We start from the raw sequence: 18213 nt of genomic DNA, 5'->3' as shown, positions 1-18213 counted from the left end.
TTATCGTGTTCATGTCCTTTTTGTTCCTCGTTTTTGTCCCATTTGGAAAAAAGGGGCAGAGTCTGAGAGTCGGGGTGCGGTGTATCGGGGTTTTAGTTTTACTGTATTGTTTTTATGATAATTTTTGAGGTTTGAACTTTTTTGGCCACTCCTGATCCTAGAGTAAAAGTGCGAAATTAGATTTTTTAGCTTGCAATTTTCCAACATCTCATTTAATTTGACCTTGAAACTATCTATCGACATGCAACTGACTATAATAATACAAATAGTTGAGTGAAGTTGAATGACAACAAATACAGTAAACACTTCTTATATAGCAACATGACAAAAAACAACAAATCTCATCGACCCTAAAATGGACGTTGCATGTGATGATGCCTTCATGCGAGTCCCCAGCGAAATAATAGACTTAGATACTGGTAACGTCTTTTGAACTGTAAAATAATGTAATTGTCTGAACTTATTATTATTACATTTCTTGACGGTAATTTAATAAGAATTTTCAATTTGTTTCGAATATTGGATGGTTATTAGTAATACACTTGATAAATTCATCCTAATTTTACCAATCGTTCAAATTTTACAATTTTCTTAAAAGTCTTTCTGAGGCCGATGAGTAAGATTTCAATATTTCACAAAAACATTCTTGAAAGAAACCAAAAACAAGATCTAACTTACAAACACGGCTTCTTTTTCCCATTGGAGGTAAACTCAAATAAATGTACTAGTGTGTATATGTACCCAGTGGCAGTACAACCTACAATACTACAGTTCGACATGTATTCATAAAATCAGATAACTTATAAATATGAGTTATAGTTACCCTAACTGTGTTCATTTTCATAACTAATATAGGATAATATTCAATTTTAATTGGAAAAATTGTAAATCTTTAAGCTTAAAAGAAACTGCCGCAATGCTTCATCAAAAAACCAAGTATATTCATGGAAAGAAAAATGTAAATTTACACTAAATGGTATTGTTCACGTATTTACAGTATGCAAGCACTGCACACAACATCATGTGACCAGCCCTATTATTGACCATACTGGTGGAACTAAGATCAAGAATGATATCTAAATCATTGGAATGGCCATAATCATGATCAGATCTTGTTGCTTCCATTGTGCAGAATAAACGCTGACTTGGTAATGCGCTACAGCGCTACAGAAAGTTGATAAATAGTCTCCGGATGGATAATGGCTAGGATGGTTTGTGTTTAGCATGGGTCAGAATGTGGGCCTTCAGGTTGGTGGACTGGGCAAAGCGTTTGCTGCAAAAGTCAAAGGGACAGTGATAGGGCCGGTCCCCTGTGTGAATCCTGACGTGGGTCCGCAGGTTGAAGTCTAGGGAAAATCTCTTGCCGCATCCCTCGAACGAGCACTGAAATCACGTTGTTAGTAAATTAGAAACTTTATTCTAGAACTAATGTAACCCGTGCCTACGGCCGGATCTTCACTATCGCAGTTGAAATGCAAAAATATAAGCCCGCCTATTATATTTGAAAACACGCATTAAATTGTCGTATGACAGTATGAACTCTCTCAACAGTCCAACCAGACCGCAATGTGAATGAGTGCTCCCCCCGGCCCCCCCGGCCCCACTCTCCTTCGAAGCCGTGTCAAAACCCGCTCCCTGGCAGATCGTACATCAGAACGAACAAGGGTGAAACCTTCCTGCTTTGGGATTCTACCTACTCGGCGGAGAAGATCTTTCCTGCTCGGCACGGTGGAATCACATGGATCTTTTGACTGAGGCTCCTCATCTTGTCATTGATGGTACCTTTAGGCCTTGGAAATGGACTGCCGCACTACAGTCCAGGTAGCGTACTGTAGTGCGACAGTGTCGATCTTGGAGGTTTTCGCACTAGGGTACGTGTCGCAATACAGTACGGGAATCTGACATTTGTGGTACAAAACCATCAATTAAACCACTTACCACCAGCCGTTTTTTTTAATTGCTTATTGGCTTCGTCAGAGTTTTGTCGGCACTATACCGAAAAAACCAATCCCGTAACTCTTACCGTTTTCTTAATTAAGCCGCTCTGAAATTTCAAAAACACACACACAGATTCATTGAGATTATATATATAGAATATAGATAGATGTTTGCTGATATTTTTCCATGTAATTGTTTCTGAACGGAAATCGTAATTCCGACCTGTACTGACTTGTACTGAATGGTGACATGAACAAATTGAACATGTTTAGATACCTACGTGGAATGTAGATCTATCTACTCACATAAATGTTTCCGACTGGCAGAGTATTATTATTCTGACTGAGGTATCACGAGATTCAGCCGGCTGAATCTCGTGATATCTTACATGTTCTAGTCACGTCTAGCGGTGACTAGAACATGTAAAGATACCTTCCCGCAAGAGCGTATTAGCTACTCACAGAAATGTTTCAACCTACCTAGCTTCAATATCTCCTTATATGGGGATGAACATTTCTACCGAATGAACATCACATGGACTCCTGTTTAGAGCATCACGAGATGCAGTGCGTCAGTTAGCACTGAACCGAGTGGAATGGAGGAACCTGTTACGCCGTACAAGGGATGTGTGTGATGCAGGCCACTCCAACGACTAATAGGAGACCTATTCATGTATGTGTATATGTATGTATGTATGATAATTAAAGATGGTTCGACAAAAATCTGCAAAAATCTGACACCATGATGATAATCTATATGCAATAATTTAAAATAACACAAGCTATGTATGTGTAGCATGGGATGGATATTGTATAATAATGTTGATATACTGCATGATAGTAATATGATATGGTGGGGATCAACTTAAACCCCATTAATATGGGTTGCGGTATTGTGGAACTGTAACTGAATGAACGAGCCACATGAAACACACGTATATTGTTTCTTGAACAGCTTGAAAAAAAAAATGAATATAGTTACTCTCTGCCATCCTACCCCTAACCCCACTGTTTCTTTGCACGAGTGATTACTGTTAACATAATGACCGGGTACGTGAATGAACTATCAAGGAGAGCTTCAGTTACAAGCCCTTCTTTACCTAAATTCCTTGCACATGGAATTCCTTATAAATTAGGAATTGAAAGATTTCGTGCGGTGTCGGAATTCCGTGCAGTGCCGATATGAGATATCCCGTAATACTCCACCAATTTCGATAAACTTTGATGGATAAAAATTCCAAGGTTAAATAGTGAAGGAAATCTTCACCTGAAAGGGTTTTTCTCCAGTGTGGACCAGAGCATGTCGCTTGAGCTTAGAACTCTCCTTGAACGCCTTACCACACTCCGCGCACACGTGCACTTTAGGGGCGTGAGATAACAGATGTTTCCGTAATCCGATATGATCCTTAAACATCTTCGAACAATCCTGTTAAATGGTAAGTTGATTGTCAGTCTAGGCTAGACTACAGTAACCAATCGGGTTGGATAGCTGGTACTTCAGCGATTAGACACCAGCCTTCCAATACGAATCAATCGCTGTTAAAACGATTATATTAACCGACAATTTATTAAATCGAGGGCTGATAAAGTTAAAACCCAGCTCATTATATGCAAGATGTACCTAAATACGTACTGTCTACTAAGTAACTAAATACGTACTATCTACTAAGTAACTAAGGAACTAACCGGGTCAGTGCATTTAACTGTTCTCTCGGTCGGACTGTTGACCTTCTTTCTCGTGCTGAGGGACAGAGTTATTAGGAATTAATTAAAATGTCAACTGTTGGTGGTAATCGTGTGACACAGCTTGTAGGTTTTTACTGTGGTAAAGTGTGCTTGATTATTAAAAACCTGAAGATAACCTCCTTAATAGAGCAGCCGTACATCAAAAGAGAAACTACATGTAAAACTTACAATTTCTTGGCAATTTCGGCCAAAGTTTTGGGATCTCTCAGGTTCATCTTATCCAGGTCACTTCTGGTCAGGGATTTGCTGTTCTTACCATCTTTACACTGAAACAAATGCAGGTTTAAGGAAATTGTAAAAAAGCTGTAATAGGCGTTCATGTGTAAACACTACCCTCACTGGGATTAGCTAGAATTAATTTTGACAGCTGCAAATACATAAATACATGGTGCAGTGACTACATTTTACTGCATGCCAGAAGCTTTGAAATTTCATACTAAAATGGTTGGAACAATCAAACAATTGAAAGAAATTTTAAAACTTACCTCAGATCGCTCCTCCTCGTTAAAATCTATCTCTGAAATTATAAACTCGTTAAAGACAAAAAAACTAATCTGAAAAGTTTGTGAATACAGCATCCTAATACAACCAACCCAATATTTGAGAAAATTAAATACAAAGATCTTCTCTGATCAGCTGTTTCATCTTTTTTTAAATTTCTCCGGAGCCTTTGAAAGTTAGCCTCAACTTAACTTATAATCCTCCAGAGGGTATAGGACACCGGTAGTGTTTGTTATCTTCCACTACTCCCGAAATTTCACCGCCGTGGCCAATAAAGTAGTGACAGAGCTTGCTTATTTATAATGGAACGTGTCAAAAATCATTTTTAAAGCGATTCATAATCGAATACTAGTGTTCATTAATTGTTTTATGATTCATATTAATAACTTACTATATTGATTAGTTGATAGTAAATCGATAAATTCATAATTAAGGAAAATGCGTGAAAAATAATTTGGGGAAAATAATGCAATGATGGTGACCTAATTTTTTTTCGAAAAACCGCCGACTTTGGTACCATTTATATATGTCTCGTAAGGTACATTTTTATTTGGATCCGATATTACAGATGAAGTCAGAAGTGTCTTCAATACTTGTAATATGTCATGTCGATGCTATGAAATATAATTAACATCATGTAATTGATGTTATTATATTGAGCCGCGCAAAAGGAAACTTTTGGTTTGTACAATTTACAGACACTCGCGCCTGCTCTAGGTTACAAAGTGGTGCGTAGATACAGTAGAATCGTAGATGTGACAAGAATGAAGAATTAAGGGAAGAAGAAAGGGAATGTCAGATGTCTCCCCAAATTCAGATGCAAAATAGTGCAAAAGTAAGTTCAGTTCATTCTGGTTCATAAGAACTAATTGAAATGATACTTTAATGAAATTCTTACAATTTCTTACAATTTTAGTAGAACAACTTGTAGATACACTGTTACAGCGAGATAAAGTCCGACGATGAGAACGGATTAATGAGAAGTTAGTTAATAATGAATGGGGACATTTCAAATAAGCAAGGTCCAAGGATACAAATCAGGTGGGGAGGCATATTCTTTGACACGTGACAGTGGTTCTGGAGTTTGATTGCTCAATAGTGGATGCTGATCGGTTATTGCTGTGAATGACGAATATAAAATGTTCCCGAAACCTCAGGATACAATGTAAAGTGTGCGTGTAGTCATTTCGAGATCTCCTTTGGAACGCAGCGAGACTATGGAACCTCCTCCCACGACAAGTAAACAGCCTTACTGCTCTAGAACCCTTCAAGGTATCACTTGCTCGATTTTAGGAGCTATTTCCCGATACCCCGCCAACCAAAGGATACACCGCCATCACCAACAACTCACTGTTGGAATGGAATCTACAAAAAGATTTGGACCAGGAATAATTGGAGGACGTACTAGATACTATTGTAAATGTATTCCCTGTATTTTAACTACCGTGTTTGTACTGATTTCGAACCATCTGTGAACTATTGGCTGATTTCGTGTAAGTGTAGCATGCTTAGTTTAACATAGCATACTATACTATACCAAGCCATGGTCTGTAGTAGTAGTACTAAGTTACTAGTACTAACACCTACTCAATACCATATTTTGGGTCGAGAAGTAAATCAGCTAAGGAACGGGTTCCTCCCATTCACATATAACAGACATCCATTCGAGGTTACAACTTTATTTCAATTCGTCAACTTTTCAACAACTCGGTAGTCGGTAGTCAATATGAATGTGTTTGTATACCTTCTCTTGATGATCATGATAGCAAGTAAGTTTACTAAGTTTTTGGGGGGGGGGGGGGCGGGGGGGGTGGGATGACCATATTAAAGTATATTAAAATGTAGGTTTTTCTCCCGATTTAGGGGCGGGGATATACTTTAATATATTTTAATATACTTTAATATACTTTAAGAATTAATATACTTTAATATACTTTAATAAACTTTAATATACTTTAATATACTTTAATATATCCCTATCTTTTTGGAGGCCTAAATCAAAAATCGCTGACCACAATAAGCTTGAAATGCAATTCTTAATCGATTCCGAAAATTTCATGCAAAAATATTGAAAACTGATGGAGTTATTTCAATTTTAATTAAGTCATTTTGGCTAGTATCCCAAACCGAGATATTATAAGTGCAATTTTGTTCATGGAGGTCTTTTTACTAAGTATCCACTATTCAGCAGATATTGAGCTATATCTTTCACATAAAGTTAGTCTCATTCAAAAATATTGAAATTTGATCGAATTTTGGGCAAAAGCTTTCAAATTTGGTGCGGTTACCTAAATATGGGCGTATGGTTTAAAGCTCATAACTCACCATTTTTTGACCAAACTGGATGTAAATTCATGTACTAGTCAAAAAACAGGCTTATCTTGCAAATCTAAACGAAGAATATAGCTCGACTAATTTTGGGTATATTTAAGTAGATTAAAGTATATTAAAATATAGGTTTTATTCCCGATTTAGGGGCGGGGATATACTTTAATATACTTTAATATGGTCAGCCCCCCCCCCCTCCCCCCCCCCCCCCCCTCAATCAATTAACCACTGCACAGTCCGATTTGTAAACATTACTCAACATGAAAGTGTTTGTTTTCCTTCTCTGTATCATCATCGATCTTTTCAAATTGCAAAATAAAGAAGAGAGTCCCTCTGATTTTAAAACTGAATTGCAACAATATCACTTGAAAATTAGCAAGTTCTGTTTTCCAAGGTGCAGCAGAACTGTTTTCGATATGGAAGACAGACAGTGAGCGCTCCTACGAAGGGTTACTGATGGTGAGTATCAACGGAGCAGCTCGTAAAAACGTATGTCGACGCTATTCTACTTACTATGGGTATCCCGACCCAGGTACTTCTCTCCAGATCTGTAAGAAGCTAAAATACCACAAACTTGTCTCTTCGGTAAGCACAGGCAGCCTCTATCCGTTCCGCACTCACTACTCCTCAGGAATGTACAAACTGAGGGGCTGTAACCCAACTTGTACTTACAATTCATCTATTGGTTGTGATAGCACAAGTAATTACAACAAGATCTCTTGCGGATGCTCTGGAAACTTCTATGCAACAGCTGACGGCTGCATCCCCTGCCCAACAAACAGTGTAAACGCAACTGGTACTGTGGGTAGATGTTCCTGCGAAGCTGGCCTGTACTGGTCGGGGGGTCACTGTATACCTTGTCCAGCGTACAAGTACAGTGCTGCTAACTCAGTGAACTGCACCCAGTGTCCTAACGGAGCTACCTCCACCCCTGGTTCAAGTAACTGTGTCTGCTTTCCAGGGCTACACAAGGAAGGTACAGAGTGTAGGGAATGTGGTGGGAACACTTTCAGTGTTCGAAACAGCACATCTTGTACAAATTGTCCTGAAAACAGCACCGCCTCTCTCGACCACTCTGCTTGTGAGTGTCAGGACAACTATCTCTGGAACCCAGCCGGCAACAACTGCACTGAGACAAAGAAACACCACTCAGAGGAACCTTCAACCAACATGACTACCGCAGTGCCATCGAACAACACCGCTCCACCATCAACCACAAAGAATAATATCACCCAAAACAACAAGCAGACACCAGCTCCGCAAATACCGGACAAAAAGACCAAACTTGGAAATCCTCATCCCGTGACGACAGCACTACTGATTGTGATTCTGGTGGCAGTTCTGGCTTGCCTCGTTGCAATGCCAATTGTGATCCGGACATCCTGGAGAAAGACAAAGGAACCCGGGAGGATGATCATGGGAGGACTGCAAGATCGAGATCTCCCGACTGGACCCCCTCCAAAACCACCAACTTGCTGTGTAGACGAGGAGGATATTTATGTCGACCAAGATGCATAACTTAAAGAGCTAGGAGGACGCGACTAAACATTATTTTATGGGGTCGTTCACATATTTCGTAATCACTGAGGGGGTTCCAAATGATTGTGCTGGTGTAATCTTAACACAATTGCTATGGCGTGTAAAACTGATTACGGAGGCCGGAGGGGGGAATAACCAAAAAAGTGATTACGTAATATGTGAACGACCCCTCATGACCAGTGAAAGGATCTGTGAGTATGGCAAAATAAGAAAATAAAATAAGGACGAACTATTGGCATTATTTTTATGATTATACTGATTTTTGAAGTTTGGAATTTTTCGCCACCCCTAGCCTCAAGGTTATTGAAAGTGTAAAAATTTGAGTTTGGTTTTTTTAGCTTACAATTTTTTAACATCTTATAGTCATTATTTGACCATGACAGTCAAAAATTTAGATCAGCAATTAAGACATAAGAATTGGCCTTTGAGAGTGGTATTATGTATACTTACTTATTATAACAATTATATTATTTCAACGGTGGTCCGTGGCAATTGATTTTTAGCGATATATTTTCTCCTGCACTGATTACTTTTTTACTAATATTATTTTGAACGGTTTCGGGAATTTTTTTGACGGTAAAAAAGAACTAACCAATTAGGAGCCAATACCATGGTTTAAGTTTTAACTTGGTGCATTGTTATCCATACATTTTATTTTGAAGCCTATTTGTCAAACATTTCTGATTTGTAGGCATTCAATTAATAATAATTAGTCTCAACATGGACATTGGACATGAAACCAATTGAGTGAAAAATAATACAAATAGCCGAGTGAAGTTGGATGACAACAAATACAATACACATTTTATAGTGTTCTTGTCCTTTTTGTTCCTCCTTTTTGTCCCATTTGGGAGAAAGGGGCAGAGTCTGAGAGTCGAGGTGCGGTAATACTAATCGGTATATCGGGGTTTTACTGTATTGTTTTACTTTTTATGATAATTTTTGAGGTTTGAACTTTTTTGGCCACTCCCAGTGTAAAAGTGTGAAATTAGATTTTTTTTAGCTTGCAATTTCCCACCATGGTTCCAACATCTCATTTAATTTGACCTTGAAACTAACTACAGGAGCCAATATGTATTGTGCTGTAAGTTTAAACTTGGTGCACTGTTATAGATATAAATTTCATTTTATTAATTAATCTCAACATCGACATGCAACTGACTATAATACAAATATAATAATACAAATAGTTGAGTGAAGTTGAATGACAACAAATACAGTTAACACTTCTTATATATAGCAACATGACAAAAAATAACAAATCTCATCGACCCTAAAATGGACGTTGCATGTGATGATGCCTTCATGCGAGTCCCCAGCGAAATAATAGACTTAGATACTGGTAACGTCTTTTGAACTGTAAAATAATGTAATTGTCTGAACTAATTATTATTACATTTCTTGACAGTAATTTAATAAGAATTTTCAATTTGTTTCGAATATTGGATGGTTATTATTAATACACTTGATAAATTCATGATTCTAATTTTACCAATCGTTCAAATTTTACAATTTTCTTAAAAGTCTTTCTGAGGCCGATGAGTAAGATTTCAATATTTCACAAAAACATTCTTGAAAGAAACCAAAAACAAGATCTAACTTACAAACACGGCTTCTTTTTCCCATTGGAGGTAAACTCAAATAAATGTACTAGTGTGTATTTGTACCCAATGGCAGTACAACAACTACAGTTCGACATGTATTAATAAAATCAGATAACTTATAATTATATGAGTTATAGTTACACTGACTGTGTTCATTTTCATAACTAATATAGGATAATATTCAATTTTAATTGGAAAAATTGTAAATCTTTAAGCTTAAAAGAAACTGCCCCAATGCTTCATCAAAAAACCAAGTATATTCATCGAAAGAAAAATTTAAATTTACACTAAATGGTATTGTTCACGTATTTACAGTATGCAAGCACTGCACACAACATCATGTGACCAGCCCTATTATTGACCATACTGGTGGAACTAAGATCAAGAATGATATCTAAATCATTGGAATGGCCATAATCATGATCAGATCTTGTTGCTTCCATTGTGCAGAATAAACGCTGACTTGGTAATGCGCTACAGAAAGTTAATAAATAGTCTCCGGATGGATAATGGCTAGGATGGTTTGTGTTTAGCATGGGTCAGAATGTGGGCCTTCAGGTTGGTGGACTGGGCAAAGCGTTTGCTGCAAAAGTCAAAGGGACAGTGATAGGGCCGGTCCCCTGTGTGAATCCTAACGTGGGTCCGCAGGTTGAAGTCTAGGGAAAATCTCTTGCCGCATCCCTCGAACGAGCACTGAAATCACGTTGTTAGTAAATTATAAACTTTATTCTAGAACTAATGTAACCCGTGCCTACGGCCGGATCTTCACTATCGCAGTTGAAATGCAAAAATATAAGCCCGCCTATTATATTTGAAAACACGCATTAAATTGTCGTATGAAAGTATGAACTCTCTCAACAGTCCAACCAGACCGCAATGTGAATGAGTGCTCCCCCATTGAGATTATATTATATATAGATAGATGTTTGCTGATATTTTTCCAATGTAATTGTTTCTGAACGGAAATCGTAATTCCGACCTGTACTGACTTGTACTGAATGGTGACATGAACAAATTGAACATGTTAAGATACCTACGTGGAATGTAGATCTATCTACTCACATAAATGTTTCCGACTGGCAGAGTATTATTATTCTGACTGAGGTATCACGAGATTCAGCCGGCTGAATCTCGTGATATCTTACATGTTCTAGTCACGTCTAGTTGTGACTACAACATGTAAAGATACCTTCCCGCAAGAGCGTATTAGCTACTCACAGAAATGTTTCAACCTACCTAGCTTCAATATCTCCTTATATGGGGATGAACATTTCTACCGAATGAACATCACATGGACTCCTGTTTAGAGCATCACGAGATGCAGTGCGTCAGTTAGCACTGAACCGAGTGGAATGGAGGAACCTGTTACGCCGTACAAGGGATGTGTGTGATGCAGGCCACTCCAACGACTAAGAGGAGACCTATTCAAATTCATGTATGTGTAATGTGTATGTATGTACTTAAAGCTAAGGGTAAGAAACAAAGTCTGTAATGTCAAGTGTGGGACCCACCACTTCACCATTTCAAATCACCAGGAGTGCCACCAGAGTTCTTAGTGTATGGAGAGATGAGCTCGTCCCTTCATTGTCTTGTTAATCCCTTTCTGCTCCTTTATGCGAACAAGATGCTCCGTGACCGGGCTGTCACACCCCTCATAAAAGCACTAAGATGAGATCAACAATAGAATTCGGAGTGAGCTTGAGTTACAATGAGTTTTTGAGTGTTGCTTGCTAGTGATTAATATGATAAGCAGTGTTTCGGCATGAAATCTTAAAATCATGAAAACAAGGTCTCTTTGGAATAGATGAACTGGACGGCAAAAGATTGTTACCATAGTTATTATAATAACTTATATCATAGTTTATTATTATTATTATTATAGTTTATTATTATTACTACGTCTAGTACAGGGAGTACTTAGTGACCGGGACAATGTAGCATAAGGAGTGATTTAACACGCTCACACAGGCTGACTTTCAACTTCACCGCCACCTGCTTGAGTGATGGTAGAAGTTATAAATTTCAGCTGCAGAATTAGCGGTGTCCTGCCTATTTAAAGCTCAAACTAGCTCTTTCCTAGTTTACACCGGAGGCGCCATATAGATAATTTCCTTGGATAGCTGTCACGTGACAGTCACGAGATATCGATTGAGCGCGTTTACTGGTTGGATATATAGCGCGTGACATTGAGCTATCATGCAGACCCGATTACGCACCATATAAGGCGTAATTAAAAGCTGCATCTAGCACGTGATATTTGCAAAGCTAATTACACATCCATATAAGGCGTAATTAAGAGCTTGGAGTTGCAGTGGAGTTGCAGGGAGTTGTAATAGCGTGAAATTGGGTGGTAATTCGATGATTAGGGGTACATACAAGTAAATATTTCGTGAACTATGTTGGTATAAAGCTAACTCTGGTTTAAGAACAGTGTGTGAGGGCGCGTACAGATGGCAGTGCACTGATTTGTTGTTCAAATGGTTAGAACAAAGATTTGTCCGAACCGGCTGAAATCGTTGTTACGTTGAAAACTGTCTCGATTACCTTGTTACCTAGCTAGTAACTTGGTATGAAGAGAGAGTGCAAACCAGACGAAAGTAAGACGAAGTCTCGGGGATCGGGGATGTAGCCTACAATGGGCATGAATATATAGAGGGCCCTAGGTTGCTCCCCAGATCGGCAGTCCAATAACACATTTTCTGAAAATTTCTAATTTTCAAACTTTTCATCAGTCCTACGCCACTGCTATGTAATAAGCGCCATGAGCTGGCACAGAATTTGTTGTCTCTGATTTTGATAAATTTGGTACCAAAAGTTGCCTCTAAGTGTGAATAATGGAAATTCACCGTTAACCGTTTATCAGCGCTTGACTTGAGTAAAAGTGTGAAATTTGATTTTTTTAGCTTTTTTTGTTATCGCTAGTAGTGAATTTTGGTTAAAAATTCGAGTTAAATTCAACATGGTTTTGGAATCTTAAAGCTAAGGGTAAGAAACAAATTCTGTAATGTCAAGTGTGGGGCCCGCAAAAATACCAAGCCAACCATTTCAAATCACCAGTATTATAATTTAAGATGGTTCGACAAAAATCTGCAAAAATCTGACACCATGATGATAATCTATATAATGCAATAATTTAAAATAACAAGCTATGTATGTGTAGGATGGGATGGATATTGTATAATAATGTTGATATACTGCATGATAGTAATATGATATGGTGCGGATCAACTTAAACCCCATTAATATGGGTTGCGGTATTGTGGAACTGTAACTGAAATAACAGGCCCACATCAAACACACGTATATTGTTTCTTGAACAGATTGAAAAGAATGAATAGTTACCCTCTGCCATCCTACCCCTAACACCACTGTTTCTTTGCACGAGTGATTACTGTTAACATATAACCGGTTACGTGAATGAACTATCAAGGAGAGCCTCAGTTACAAGCCCTTCTTTACCTAAATTCCTTGCACATGGAATTCCTTATAAATTAGGAATTGAAAGATTTCGTGCGGTGTCGGAATTCCGTGCAGTGCCGATATGAGATATCCCGTAATACTCTACCAATTTCGATAAACTTTGATGGATACAAATTCCAAGGTTAAATAGTGAAGGAAATCTTCACCTGAAAGGGCTTTTCTCCAGTGTGGACCAGAGCATGTCGCTTCAGCTTAGAACTCTCCTTGAACGCCTTACCACACTCCGCGCACACGTGCACTTTAGGGGCGTGAGATAACAGATGTTTCCGTAATCCGATATGATCCTTAAACATCTTCGAACAATCCTGTTAAATTGTAAGTTAATTGTCAGTCTAGGCTAGACTACAGTAACCAATCGGGTTGGATAGCTGGTACTTCAGCGATTAGACACCAGCCTTCCAATACGAATCAATCACTGTTAAAACGATAAAATTAACCGACAATTGATTAAATAGAGGGCTGATAAAGTTAAAACCTAGCTCATATGCAAGATGTACCTAAATACGTACTACAAACTGTACCTAAATACGTACTGTTATAGTAGTAGTGTGTCTACTAAGTAACTAAGAAACTAACCGGGTCAGTGCATTTAACTGTTCTCTCGGTCGGACTGTTGACCTTCTTTCTCGTGCTGAGGAACAGAGTTATTAGGAATTAATTAAAATGTCAACTTTTGGTGGTAATTGTGTGACACAGCTCATGCCTTGTAGGTTTTTACTGTGGTAACGTGTGATAATTAAAAACCTGAAGATAACCTCCTTAATAGAGCAGCCGTACATCAAAAGAGAAACTACATGTAAAACTTACAATTTCTTGGCAATTTCGGCCAAAGTTTTGGGATCTCTCAGGTTCATCTTATCCAGGTCACTTCTGGTCAGGGATTTGCTGTTCTTACCATCTTTACACTGAAACAAATGCAGGTTTAAGGAAGTTGTAAAAAAGCTGTGATAGGCGTTCATGTGTAAACACTACCCTCACTGGGATTAGCTAGAATTAATTTTGACAGCTGCAAATACATAAATACATGGTGCAGTGACTACATTTTACTGCATGCCAAAAGCTTTGAAATTTCATACTAAAATGGTTGGAACAATCAACCAATTAAAAGAAATTTTAAAACTTACCTCAGATCGCTCCTCCTCGTTAAAATCTATCTCTGAAATTATAAACTCATTAAAGACAAAAAAAACTAATCTGAAAAGTTTGTGAATACAGCATCCTTACAACCAACCCAATATTTGAGAAAATTAAATACAAAGATCTTCTCTGATCAGCTGTTTCATCTTTTTTTAAATTTCTCCGGAGCCTTTGAAAGTTAGCCTCAATTTAACTTATAATCCTCCAGAGGGTATAGGACACCGGTAGTGTTTGTTATCTTCCACTACTCCCGAAATTTCACCGCCGTGGCCAATAAAGTAGTGACAGAGCTTGCTTATTTTTAATGGAACGTGTCAAAAATCATTTTTGAAGCGATTCATAATCGAATACTAGTGTTCATTAATTGTTTTATGATTCATATTAATAACTTACTATATTGATTAGTTGATAGTAAATCGATAAATTCATAATTAATATATAAGGAAAATGCGTGAAAAATAATTTGGGGAAAATAATGTAATGATGGTGACCTAATTTTTTTTCGAAAAACCGCCGACTTTCGTACCATTTATATATGTCATGAGGGGTGTGACCGGGCTGTCACACCCCTCATGAAAGCACTGAGATGAGATCAACAATAGAATTCGGAGTGAGCTTGAGTTACAATGAGTTTTTGAGTGTTGCTAGTGATTAATATGATAAGCAGTGTTTCGGCATGAAATCTTAAAATCATGAAAACAAGGTCTCTTTGGAATAGATGAACTGGACGGCAAAAGATTGTTACCATAGTTATTATAATAACTTATATCATAGTTTATTATTATTATTATAGTTTATTATTATTACTACGTCTAGTACAGGGAGTACTTAGTGACCGGGACAATGTAGCATAAGGAGTGATTTAACACGCTCACACAGGCTGACTTTCAACTTCACCGCCACCTGCTTGAGTGATGGTAGAAGTTATAAATTTCAGCTGCAGAATTAGCGGTGTCCTGCCTATTTAAAGCTCAAACTAGCTCTTTCCTAGTTTACACCGGAGGCGCCATATAGATAATTTCCTTGGATAGCTGTCACGTGACAGTCACGAGATATCGATTGAGCGCGTTTACTGGTTGGATATATAGCGCGTGACATTGAGCTATCATGCAGACCCGATTACGCACCATATAAGGCGTAATTAAAAGCTGCATCTAGCACGTGATATTTGCAAAGCTAATTACACATCCATATAAGGCGTAATTAAGAGCTTGGAGTTGCAGTGGAGTTGCAGGGAGTTGTAATAGCGTGAAATTGGGTGGTAATTCGATGATTAGGGGTACATACAAGTAAATATTTCGTGAACTATGTTGGTATAAAGCTAACTCTGGTTTAAGAACAGTGTGTGAGGGCGCGTACAGATGGCAGTGCACTGATTTGTTGTTCAAATGGTTAGAACAAAGATTTGTCCGAACCGGCTGAAATCGTTGTTACGTTGAAAACTGTCTCGATTACCTTGTTACCTAGCTAGTAACTTGGTATGAAGAGAGAGTGCAAACCAGACGAAAGTAAGACGAAGTCTCGGGGATCGGGGATGTAGCCTACAATGGGCATGAATATATAGAGGGCCCTAGGTTGCTCCCCAGATCGGCAGTCCAATAACACATTTTCTGAAAATTTCTAATTTTCAAACTTTTCATCAGTCCTACGCCACTGCTATGTAATAAGCGCCATGAGCTGGCACAGAATTTGTTGTCTCTGATTTTGATAAATTTGGTACCAAAAGTTGCCTCTAAGTGTGAATAATGGAAATTCACCGTTAACCGTTTATCAGCGCTTGACTTGAGTAAAAGTGTGAAATTTGATTTTTTTAGCTTTTTTTGTTATCGCTAGTAGTGAATTTTGGTTAAAAATTCGAGTTAAATTCAACATGGTTTTGGAATCTTAAAGCTAAGGGTAAGAAACAAATTCTGTAATGTCAAGTGTGGGGCCCGCAAAAATACCAAGCCAACCATTTCAAATCACCAGTATTATAATTTAAGATGGTTCGACAAAAATCTGCAAAAATCTGACACCATGATGATAATCTATATAATGCAATAATTTAAAATAACAAGCTATGTATGTGTAGGATGGGATGGATATTGTATAATAATGTTGATATACTGCATGATAGTAATATGATATGGTGCGGATCAACTTAAACCCCATTAATATGGGTTGCGGTATTGTGGAACTGTAACTGAAATAACAGGCCCACATCAAACACACGTATATTGTTTCTTGAACAGATTGAAAAGAATGAATAGTTACCCTCTGCCATCCTACCCCTAACACCACTGTTTCTTTGCACGAGTGATTACTGTTAACATATAACCGGTTACGTGAATGAACTATCAAGGAGAGCCTCAGTTACAAGCCCTTCTTTACCTAAATTCCTTGCACATGGAATTCCTTATAAATTAGGAATTGAAAGATTTCGTGCGGTGTCGGAATTCCGTGCAGTGCCGATATGAGATATCCCGTAATACTCTACCAATTTCGATAAACTTTGATGGATACAAATTCCAAGGTTAAATAGTGAAGGAAATCTTCACCTGAAAGGGCTTTTCTCCAGTGTGGACCAGAGCATGTCGCTTCAGCTTAGAACTCTCCTTGAACGCCTTACCACACTCCGCGCACACGTGCACTTTAGGGGCGTGAGATAACAGATGTTTCCGTAATCCGATATGATCCTTAAACATCTTCGAACAATCCTGTTAAATTGTAAGTTAATTGTCAGTCTAGGCTAGACTACAGTAACCAATCGGGTTGGATAGCTGGTACTTCAGCGATTAGACACCAGCCTTCCAATACGAATCAATCACTGTTAAAACGATAAAATTAACCGACAATTGATTAAATAGAGGGCTGATAAAGTTAAAACCTAGCTCATATGCAAGATGTACCTAAATACGTACTACAAACTGTACCTAAATACGTACTGTTATAGTAGTAGTGTGTCTACTAAGTAACTAAGAAACTAACCGGGTCAGTGCATTTAACTGTTCTCTCGGTCGGACTGTTGACCTTCTTTCTCGTGCTGAGGAACAGAGTTATTAGGAATTAATTAAAATGTCAACTTTTGGTGGTAATTGTGTGACACAGCTCATGCCTTGTAGGTTTTTACTGTGGTAACGTGTGATAATTAAAAACCTGAAGATAACCTCCTTAATAGAGCAGCCGTACATCAAAAGAGAAACTACATGTAAAACTTACAATTTCTTGGCAATTTCGGCCAAAGTTTTGGGATCTCTCAGGTTCATCTTATCCAGGTCACTTCTGGTCAGGGATTTGCTGTTCTTACCATCTTTACACTGAAACAAATGCAGGTTTAAGGAAGTTGTAAAAAAGCTGTGATAGGCGTTCATGTGTAAACACTACCCTCACTGGGATTAGCTAGAATTAATTTTGACAGCTGCAAATACATAAATACATGGTGCAGTGACTACATTTTACTGCATGCCAAAAGCTTTGAAATTTCATACTAAAATGGTTGGAACAATCAACCAATTAAAAGAAATTTTAAAACTTACCTCAGATCGCTCCTCCTCGTTAAAATCTATCTCTGAAATTATAAACTCATTAAAGACAAAAAAAACTAATCTGAAAAGTTTGTGAATACAGCATCCTTACAACCAACCCAATATTTGAGAAAATTAAATACAAAGATCTTCTCTGATCAGCTGTTTCATCTTTTTTTAAATTTCTCCGGAGCCTTTGAAAGTTAGCCTCAATTTAACTTATAATCCTCCAGAGGGTATAGGACACCGGTAGTGTTTGTTATCTTCCACTACTCCCGAAATTTCACCGCCGTGGCCAATAAAGTAGTGACAGAGCTTGCTTATTTTTAATGGAACGTGTCAAAAATCATTTTTGAAGCGATTCATAATCGAATACTAGTGTTCATTAATTGTTTTATGATTCATATTAATAACTTACTATATTGATTAGTTGATAGT

General features: G+C 37.9%; 2 protein-coding genes across 2 annotated transcripts; both read right to left on the bottom strand.

The window, feature by feature from the left end:
• Positions 1–218: 218 nt before the first annotated feature.
• On the bottom strand, positions 219–16535 carry LOC134818772 (zinc finger protein 43-like). The gene is made up of 11 exons (XM_063828416.1): positions 16526–16535; positions 14260–14291; positions 13943–14040; positions 13712–13766; positions 13282–13440; positions 10170–10348; positions 4169–4232; positions 3852–3949; positions 3624–3678; positions 3205–3363; positions 219–1383 (listed from the first exon to the last, which is right to left on the bottom strand). Exons 1-11 carry the CDS (start codon positions 16533–16535, stop codon positions 1204–1206), a joined length of 1089 nt encoding a protein of 362 aa, XP_063684486.1. The 3' UTR covers positions 219–1203.
• Positions 16536–16785: 250 nt separating this feature from the next.
• LOC134818771 (transcriptional repressor protein YY1-like) lies at positions 16786–17816 on the bottom strand. The gene is made up of 4 exons (XM_063828415.1): positions 17788–17816; positions 17471–17568; positions 17240–17294; positions 16786–16968 (listed from the first exon to the last, which is right to left on the bottom strand). The coding sequence occupies exons 2-4, from the start codon at positions 17515–17517 to the stop codon at positions 16786–16788; spliced, it is 285 nt and encodes a 94-aa protein (XP_063684485.1). The 5' UTR covers positions 17518–17568; positions 17788–17816.
• Positions 17817–18213: the final 397 nt, after the last annotated feature.

The sequence above is a fragment of the Bolinopsis microptera genome, chromosome 7 (assembly GCF_026151205.1).
Source record: "Bolinopsis microptera isolate Bmic1 chromosome 7, MBARI_Bmic_1.0, whole genome shotgun sequence".
Taxonomy (NCBI): Eukaryota; Metazoa; Ctenophora; class Tentaculata; order Lobata; family Bolinopsidae; genus Bolinopsis; species Bolinopsis microptera.
Note: the sequence above shows the minus strand (reverse complement) of the source record. Positions and strands in the feature narration are given on the sequence as shown.

Coding starts and splice junctions, on each gene's coding strand:
- LOC134818772 (XM_063828416.1), bottom strand. Junction 13,767..13,942: donor GCCGAAATTGCCAAGAAATT/GTAAGTTTTACA, acceptor TCTGTTCCTCAG/CACGAGAAAGAAGGTCAACA. Junction 3,950..4,168: donor ACGAGGAGGAGCGATCTGAG/GTAAGTTTTAAA, acceptor CATTTGTTTCAG/TGTAAAGATGGTAAGAACAG.
- LOC134818771 (XM_063828415.1), bottom strand. CDS start 17,517: ATGAACCTGAGAGATCCCAAAACTTTGGCCGAAATTGCCAAGAAATT. Junction 17,295..17,470: donor GCCGAAATTGCCAAGAAATT/GTAAGTTTTACA, acceptor TCTGTTCCTCAG/CACGAGAAAGAAGGTCAACA. Junction 16,969..17,239: donor CAGTTAAATGCACTGACCCG/GTTAGTTTCTTA, acceptor ACAATTTAACAG/GATTGTTCGAAGATGTTTAA.